The sequence below is a fragment of the Canis lupus genome, chromosome 19 (assembly GCF_048164855.1).
Source record: "Canis lupus baileyi chromosome 19, mCanLup2.hap1, whole genome shotgun sequence".
NCBI classification, from domain to species: domain Eukaryota; kingdom Metazoa; phylum Chordata; class Mammalia; order Carnivora; family Canidae; genus Canis; species Canis lupus.
Genome location: NC_132856.1, coordinates 49,373,357 through 49,383,026, shown reverse-complemented (window position 1 = coordinate 49,383,026; position 9,670 = coordinate 49,373,357). Strand labels below are relative to the sequence as shown.

The window sequence follows — 9,670 nt, the reverse complement described above, 5'->3', positions numbered from 1 at the left end:
CTCAAGGTGAAAACTAAAGTTTCATCTTCTCCTTTACAATGAAGATATGTTAAGGGCTTAGTGGCCAAGTAGAGTTTCTTCCATATGAAGAATACATCTCATGATTATTCTCTTGAGATATCTAGGGAAAATTAACTTGGCATGATATAAATCATTTGAAATGTAATTAGTTTTAAGAATTCAACTTGTCCTATTTGAGATACAGACATAGTGATTTCCTTATATGTGTGTAGAAGGAGGAGATTCTACTTACATAGTCTGATCCAAGTAGACCAGTTCCTGGCTCTGAGGCTGTGAGCCCTCCAATCATGGGCATTTCTTCAGCCTCAGAACAACTGGCGCTTACATCACTGGAATCCCAACGGTTCTTTTCAGAGCCCTCTTTATGTCTTTGTTCCTCAGGCTGTAGATGAAGGGGTTTAGCATAGGTGTGACCACTGTGTACATCACTGAGGCCACTGCAGTTGAGTGGGAGCTCTGGGAAACAGCAGAGCTAAGGTATACTCCTAGGCTTGTACAAAAAAATAAGCAGACAACTGAGAGGTGAGATGCACAGGTGGAGAATGCTTTATACTTGCCCCGAGCTGATGAGATCCCAAGTATGGAGGAAACTATCCTAGAGTAAGAGTAAAGTATCCCAGCAAGGGAACCACCAACCAGCAGGACAGCTGCAAAATACACCATCAAGTTATTAAGGAAGGTGTCAGAACAGGCAACTTGGATCATCTGATTAAGTTCACAGGAAAAGTGGGGGATTTCGACCACTGCACAGAAGGACAGCCGCAACACCATCGAGGTTTGTAACAAGGATTGCAGGACACAGATGATCCAGGACACCAGAACCAGAAGTCCACAGACCCGAGGGTTCATGATGACTGTGTATTGCAGGGGGTGACAGATGGCCACATACCGGTCATAGGCCATCATGCTCAGGAGAAAGACATCCAACACAGCAAAGACTATGAGAAAGTAAATCTGTGTGATGCAGCCTGCATAGGTGATAACTTTGCTCTGAGTCTGGATGTTCCATAGCATCTTGGGGACGGTGGTGGAGGTGAAACAGATGTCCACAAAGGAAAGGTTGGCCAGGAAGAAGTACATTGGGGTGTGGAGGTGGGAATCAGAGCTGACAGCCAGGATGATGAGCAGGTTTCCAAACACAGTGATGAGGTACATGGAGAGGAAAAAGCCAAAGATGAGGGGCTGCAGTTCTGGTTCCTCTGATAATCCCAGAAGAAGAAATTCTGAAATTTGCGTATCATTTCCTGGTTTCATGTGGTGGAGGTGACTTCTGGGAAAAAGGGAAATAACATCTTATTTTCACACAAACTTGTATTACAGATTTGAAATGTTATTTATTTATTTATTTATTTATTTATTTATTTATTTATTTAAAGATTTTATTTATCCATTCATGAGAGAGAGAGAGAGAGAGAGAGAGGCAGAGACATAGGCAGAGGGAAAAGCAGGCTCCATGCAGGAAGTCTGATGTGGGACTCCAGGATCACGCCCTGGTCCAAAGGCAGGTGCTAAACCGCTGAGCCACCCAGGGATCCCCGAAATGTTACTGTTTTAAATTTGCAGTTCAGGAATTCATTTTAATATGTCGTTCATGGATATGTTCCTCTTTAGAGGATCCTCTGTGTCATGTCTAATGTAGTTTTTCTTTCACCATCCTCTTTCCTAAGAAGTCATATATTTTATAATTTTATTGAGAAATTTTTCAAGTATTTCAGGAATATAAATTGACTGCTGATCAGGTTTCAGGCACTAGGTACACAAGGAACATAGGTTGCTAAAGGACAAAAGTCCCTGCAGTGAATGGAGACAGAATGTATAAGGAAATAATAGTCTTGGAGATAATCTTCATATAATCTTGGAGATAGTGAAGGGTGGTAGGAAGAAAAGGAAAACAAGGATGAAGCAGACAGCCAATCAGACATTGTGTTTTTTGTGGGTATTTAGAAAAATTCTGCAAACGAGGTGACATTGGAACACAGACCTCAATTAAGACAGAGAGGTAGATATAAGACTATATGTGGACATGTGTGCCTGCAGAGAGAATGGCCTGTGTGAAGGCTCTGAGGAAGATAGTTGTCTCCAATGTTTAGGTAGAAGAAGCACAGCCAGTGTTACAAGGGGAATAAGCAGGAGGGAGACTGACGAGAGACACTGTCAGACATGCTGAGGAGGAAAGTGGCCTCTCTGCTACCTCTGAAGCCTCAAGGCACAGGGGACTTCCCTGTTCACATTTCCTCTCCCACTGTGTTCATCATGTTGCAAAGACATCCCAGGAATTGATGCTGACTCCATTCTTAGTGGCGTCCTTTGATTGAGTTCTGGCCCCTGGATTGTGTCACCATGGGATTTATGAATCCTGGCACCGTACTGTGAGGACTGTTGACACCCTACAAGTCACACATCTGCAGGATACTGTGGCCTCCTGGGTTGTGTTATTCCCGTCTTTCTCAGCCCCTTTTATAGTGGTGATGTCAGGAATGTATCCAACTCAAATAGGCCAGATCAGTGATCCTTCTCCTGCAATGTGCAGAAATGGCTCCCAGAAATGCCAATTCTTACACCTCCCATGGACAAATAAATTGGGGGCTCCATTTGGGATGGCCATTTTCTGCTGTGATTTACACAAACATAGAAATCGAATCAATAAAAAAAGAGACACAGAGAGACGAAGGTGGGAATGAAATGAAAAATGAGAAGAATGACCTATTACACTCAGGTGTCCCTGAGAGATGGATTGTGGAAGAATAATCCCCCTTGGTTCTGGCAGCTTTCCACTTCTGATTACATCCCCTGATGCCCAGCAAAAACAAGAGAAGAGAATAAACTTGTTCAAAAGATAGTTAGGGATATCTTTATGATATATTTACACAAAACTATATCAATAAAGATATAAATAAGTGTGAATACTAACACATATATATTTTTATTATAAATTCTAGACAAAGAGCAAAGGATACACCAACACTTGACAAAAGGAAATATACACAACAGAACAAAAAGGGGGCATTTTTATTTCAAGCATAGAAGACTTACTTTTCCTGCCCCTCCTGCATCATTGTTTGGCAGATTCATTTCTATGTGGTCTGATGGGGAATGAGGTTAGCCCCTTCCTCCCTTCTTTTATGTTGTGTCTTTTCCATGATATTCTTGTGATTTGGATATTGATCTCTCCTTTGATAGACCCATTGAGCACACTCTAATCCTCATTCTGCATTTCATCCAACATGCAAAGGCCTCCCCAGTCCATGCTTTGTAATCATGCCCACATTATCACACTCTATCTTTTATGCTGAATTACTTGCTTCTTATGATGATGCCATATGGTTACACACATTTATTTCATTGTACTCCATCCTAGCTGCTGCAATGCAACATCCAAAAGAGCAAGGATCTCACCTTCTTTGTTCATTTTTGTTTTTTCACCAAGTCATCTGAATATGTTTAGTATAAAAAGATGTAAGAATACGAAAAGTTATAGAATGAAAAGAATCAAGGGATCACCAAACCAGATTGGAATGAGTAGTTTCAAAATAACTGTCATAAGCCAAATTGTATGAAAAGTCAAAATGAACTGAAATAGATGTAAAATAGCAATAATTAGTGATATCAACCTGGATTAATAATTCAACTGGTAAAGGCCTAACCATGAAAGAATACAACATGTAATGTTCTTAGAATGTTCTGGCCCATGGCAGATGCTCATTTTGTATTTGTGAAGTAAGTCAAGAATTAGATCTCCATGTATAAGGACATTTACCACATGGCAAGGTTGTATTTCAATTTTGTTGGGAAAAGTTGAATTGCTAAATGAATGCTAGCATAAAGGGACATCTACCTGGAAGACTATGAAATTGGTCCTCTTTCTCAGGCATTTTACAAAATTCAGGACGATTATGAATCCAGTGTAAGTTTAACCATACAATATAGTAGAATATCAGGAAAACTACATACAAAATTACAGGTGGGAAACATCACTTAAATAAAGTAAAAAGCTCAGAGGTAAGAAGATGGGTATATTTAAATAAAATTTATTTATTTATTTTTAATTTTTTATTTATTTATGATAGTCACACAGAGAGAGAGAGAGAGAGAGGCAGAGACACAGGCAGAGGGAGAAGCAGGCTCCATGCACTGGGAGCCCGACGTGGGATTCGATCCCGGGTCTCCAGGATCACACCCTGGGCCAAAGGCAGGCGCTAAACCGCTGCGCCACCCAGGGATCCCTTAAATAAAATTTAGAATTTTTTGGTCAAAGTATGTTCCAAAAGTCAACTGAGAAGTAACGATCTGACGAAATCATTTGAAATGCTGTTAACCTGCCCTACGACCCAGCAATTGCACTGCTGGGGATTTACCCCAAAGATGCAGATGCAATGAAACGCCGGGACACCTGCACCCTGATGTTTATAGCAGCAATGTCCACAATAGCCAAACTGTGGAAGGAGCCTCGGTGTCCATCAAAAGATGAATGGATAAAGGAGATGTGCTTTATGTATACAATGGAATATTACTCAGCCATTAGAAATGACAAATACCCGCCATTTGCTTCAACGTGGATGGAACTGGAGGGTATTATGCTGAGTGAAATGAGTAAATTGGAGAAGGACAAATATTATATGTTCTCATTCATTTGGGGAATATAAATAATAGTGAAAGGGAATAGAAGGGAAGGGAGAAGAAATGGGTAGGAAATATCAGAAAGGGAGACAGAACATGAGAGACTCCTAACTCGGGGAAATGAACTAGGGTTGGTGGAAGGGGAGGAGGGCGGGGGATGAGGGTGAATGGGTGATGGGCACTGAGGGGGGCACTTGACGGGATGAGCACTGGGTGTTATTCTGTATGTTGGTAAATTGAACACCAATAAAAAAATAAATGTATTATTTTTAAAAAAAGATGGTGGAGGGGAGTAATATGTTAGCATATAATAATAAAAGCCAATCAGAATGGTCATAAATATATAAAGTTTGGTAAAACTGAAGGATAGTTCAAGAAAACAACAAGAAACATCTCTATCACTAGCAGTCTGGGGAAAAAAACTTAATAGAGCTGTTATATTCTTTGTGATTAGAACTTTTAAACTGGTGGCCAAAGTGTTATAGTGAATTTTTTCTGGCAGAAAATAAGCATTACAAGGTTGAAGGCAGCTGTGTTCCAAATACTGGCAGTCTTTAACTCAGGGTTTCTCTGTCTTTGCACCAAGGACATTCTGGCCAGAGCCTGCCCTGGGGTGGGGTGTGTCCTGTGCATGGTAGGGTGTTTAGAGCATCCCTGGCCTCCACCCACCCCTCTCCAGCATGATAGGCAAAGGTGGCTCCAGACAGTGATCAATGAGCCCTAGGGGACAAAATGACACCCAGTTAGAACCACACACTGAATTTAACAATCTCAATATACTTTTTGTAGCATTGCTATAATAGCAATTTAATGATGAAGGCTATGAAAGACCATCAAAGTGTGAGTAGCAGTCACTCTGTGAAATTGACATTAGCACTGAATTAATACTTTAATTACCTAATCAAGCAAACAAAGAACACAGTGATCACTGGTTCTGGGCTAAGTTGGATTGGAAGTCAGATGATGATGGGTCCATGTTCTTGGCTTCCATTCTCTCTGACCCTGTCATCCACAGTCCATTGGGGGTTTGGACTCACCTGGCTGCAGTGTTTGACAGGAAGGTCACCTTGTAGAAGTCTGACTTCCTCCCTGGACAGCAGATGATATGGACTCAAGCTCTGTCCTAAGCCAAGGCAGCAGGAAGGAGCGAAGCATCAGCCCCCAGCAAGAATCAGGACTTGTAATAAACAGACAAGAAGCATGGCCTTTCCCATCAAAGGTTGCAGGGGCTGAGGGACTAGAGATGAGGAGGTATTTACACCTCCCTGTCTGCTCATTAGACACATTTCCCACTTGGACTCCAATCCCTAAGCACATGATTCCCAAGTGGAAAAGTCCTCTAGGAAGAAACTGTTTTCCTAATGAACTTCAGTTCCCAAAAGACTAAGTGAGGTCAAGTGAATCCAGTTCTTTTGTTTGTTTGTGTGTTTGATTGTTTTACTCATTTTCCTTGAACTTGCCCCCTTCTTTTTTTCTAAATTTATTTTTTATTAGTGTTCAATTTGCCAACATATAGAATAACACCTAGTGCTCATCCCATCAAGTGCCCACCTCGGTGCCCGTCACCCAGTCACCCCCACCCCACAACCACCTCCCCTTCCACCCACAGCAAATATCATTCTGAATGGGGAAGCACTGGGAACCTTTCCCCTAAGATCAGGAACAAGACAGGGATGTCCACTCTCACCACTGCTATTCAACATAGTACTAGAAGTCCTAGCCTCAGCAATCAGACAACAAAAAGACATAAAAGGCATTCAAATTGGCAAAGAAGAAGTCAAACTCTCCCTCTTCACCGATGACATGATACTCCACATAGAAAACCCAAAAGCCTCCACCCCAAGATTGCTAGAACTCATACAGCAATTTGGCAGTGTGGCAGGATACAAAATCAATGCCCAGAAGTCAGTGGTATTTCTATACACTAACAATGAGACTGAAGAAAGAGAAATTAAGGAGTCAATCCCATTTACAATTGCACCCAAAAGCATAAGATACCTAGGAATAAACCTAACCAAAGAGGTAAAGGATCTATACCCTAAAAACTATAGAACACTTCTGAAAGAAATTGAGGAAGACACAAAGAGATGGAAAAATATTCCATGCTCATGGATTGGCAGAATTAATATAGTGAAAATGTCAATGTTACCCAGGGCAATTTATACGTTTAATGCAATCCCTATCAAAATACCATGGACTTTCTTCAGAGTTGGAACAAATTATTTTAAGATTTGTGTGGAATCAGAAAAGACCCCGAATAGCCAGGGGAATATTTAAAAAGAAAACCATATCTGGGGGCATCACCATGCCAGATTTCAGGTTGTACTACAAAGCTGTGGTCATCAAGACAGTGTGGTACTGGCACAAAAATAGACACATAGATCAATGGAACAGAATAGAGAATCCAGAAGTGGACCCCCTTCTTGATGTGTGAATCTCCTAGCACCTTATCTTCACTCTGACATACAGTTTTCTTCATGTCTGTGCTCTAGATTCTGCCTGGATTAGTTTTCATTATCTTCAAAACATTGACATGTGGTGAGCACCCAGCCCTGCTATCTTCATACAGATTATAGTCTTCTTTTCAATAAGGCAAAGGAGCAAGTTAATTCTAATAATAAACCTTGGCTACTGCACACATCAGCTTCAAGACATGTCTGCCATTACAATAAGGAATTTCTTACTTTACCACAAGTTAAAAGCTGTCCTTTAGTCCCTTGTTATACCATGGTCGATAATTATTAACAGATGTGTTTATATCTTTTTATGTACTATAACATGAGTGTCACATCTCACAGGGATTATTTGATTTAATTTTTATAAACATCTTCTCCCTGAGATTCTACAGTTATGAACTCCATTGTACATTGTAGAAATGATGCTTGGTGCTGTCTAGTGATCTGTTCGCATTCAGTATCTAAGTAGGTGGTGGTCACTAAGTGTCAATCTGTCAGGATGTGTCTAGTTCTCAAGCTCTGGGGCATGGTTCTCAACCAGAAATGAATTTGCCCCTGGGGATGTCTGGCAATGTTGATTGAATGTTGCTGAACAACTACAACCCAAAGGAAAGCACTCCTAAAATGTCAGCCATAAAAGGTGAGAAACCTACCTAGACCAGCATCAATGAGCCTGTGAATCCATAGGGATTCCACTACAAATGCAGAATCTGAGTGCAGGTCCTGGTGAACCCAGAGATTCTATATTTCTAGCAAGTTCTCAGGTGATGTTGATGTATGGATCTGGTTGTGGACTAATCCTCAATTAACAGGGTTGTGATCATGTATTAGAGATAGGTATAGGTGGTTTTAGGTCTTCTACACCAAATATTGTCATTGCTGAAATTTTGAAGGAATAGTGTATTCACTCATTCTTGAGGCTGTGTAAAGTCTGTGTTTATTGCTTTTATCAAAAATTAGTGGGAAATATCAGAAAGGGAGACAACATGAAGACTCCTAACTCTGGGAAACGAACTAGGGGTGGTGGAAGGGGAGGAGGGCGGGGGGTGCGGGTGACTGGGTGACGGGCACTGAGGTGGGCACTTGACGGGATGAGCACTGGTTGTTATTCTATATGTTGGCAAATTTATTTATAAAAAGTGACCAAATAACACACTAATGACCAAATAAAACCCTTTGTAGTAGGCAGAAGAAGACCTTCCAAAATATGTCCACACCCTAATCCCCAGAGCCTTAACATGTTATTTGTTATAGCAAAGAACAGTTAAGGTAGCAGATTATACAGGGTGCCTAATCAGCTACCATTAAGATAAAAAGATGATTGTACGTGGAAAACCATTTCTTTTTTCATCGCAGACGAATCATTTCTTCATTGTGGGATGAATGTAATCACAATGATCTTTGGAATCTTGAGGAGGGAGACAAAAGAGTTGGTGTCAGAGAGATTTTGAAAATGCTGCCCTGCTGGCTCTGAAAGTGGAAGAAGAGCCATAAGCTGAGGAATGCAGCTGCCAGCCACAGACACTGGAATTGGAAAGGAAACATTCTTCCTTGAGCGTCTAGAGGGAACCCAAAGCTACAGATACCAAACTTCTTATTCCAGAACTATAAGAACAGGTTTGTGTTTAAGCAACTAGTGTGAGGATATTTTACAGCTCCAGGAAGAATCTCATATGGACATGGTCAATTAGATTATATGAGGAAACTGAGTTTAAGCCTATCAATTCACTCATTAGCTTCCCTTGGAGCAGAGCAATTTGCATTTAAAGAACCCACACTTAGTGGAGGTTCCTCAAAGAGTTAAAAATAGAGCTATCCTATGACCCAGCAATTGCACTTTATTTTGCAATTTACCCCAAAGATACAGATGCAATGAAACGCTGGGACACATGCACCCCGATGTTTATAGCAGCAATGTCCACAATAGCCAAACTGTGGAAGGAGCCTCAGTGTCCATCAAAAGATGAATGGATAAAGAAGATGTGGTTTATGTACACAATGGAATATTACTCAGCCATTAGAAATGACAAATACCCGCCATTTGCTTCAACGTGTATGGAACTGGAGGGTATTATGCTAAGTGAAATAAGTCAATCGGAGAAGGACAAAGATTATATGGACTCATTCATTTGGGGAATATAAATAATAGTGAAAGGGAAAAGAGGGGAAGGGAGAAGAAATGGGTAGGAAATATCAGAAAGAGAGACAGAACATGAGAGACTCCTAACTCTGGGAAACGAACTAGGGGTGTGGAAGGGGAGGAGGGCGGGGAGTGGGGGTGACTGGGTGGCGGGCACTTAGGGGGGCGCTTGACGGGATGAGCACTGGGTGTTATTCTGTATGTTGGCAAATTGAACACCAATAAAAAATAAATTTATTATAAAAAAAGAAACTTAAGTTATCTTGATGAAGTCCCAGTAATTCATTTTTGCTTTTGTTTCTCTTGCCTTCATGGATGTATCCTGCAAGAAGCTGCGTGGCCAAGTTCAAAAAGGGTGTTGCCTGTGGTCTCCTCTAGGATTTTGATAGATTCTTGTCTCACATTTAGATCTTTCATCCATTTTGAGTTTATCTTT

At 41.0% G+C, this 9,670-nt stretch overlaps 1 protein-coding gene across 1 annotated transcript; it reads right to left on the bottom strand.

The window, feature by feature from the left end:
- Nucleotides 1–342: 342 nt before the first annotated feature.
- On the bottom strand, nt 343–1,278 carry LOC140611452 (olfactory receptor-like protein OLF4). Its single transcript, XM_072788206.1, has one exon. It carries the CDS (start codon nt 1,273–1,275, stop codon nt 343–345), a length of 933 nt encoding a protein of 310 aa, XP_072644307.1. The 5' UTR covers nt 1,276–1,278.
- Nucleotides 1,279–9,670: the final 8,392 nt, after the last annotated feature.

Coding starts and splice junctions, on each gene's coding strand:
- LOC140611452 (XM_072788206.1), bottom strand. CDS start 1,275: ATGAAACCAGGAAATGATACGCAAATTTCAGAATTTCTTCTTCTGGGA.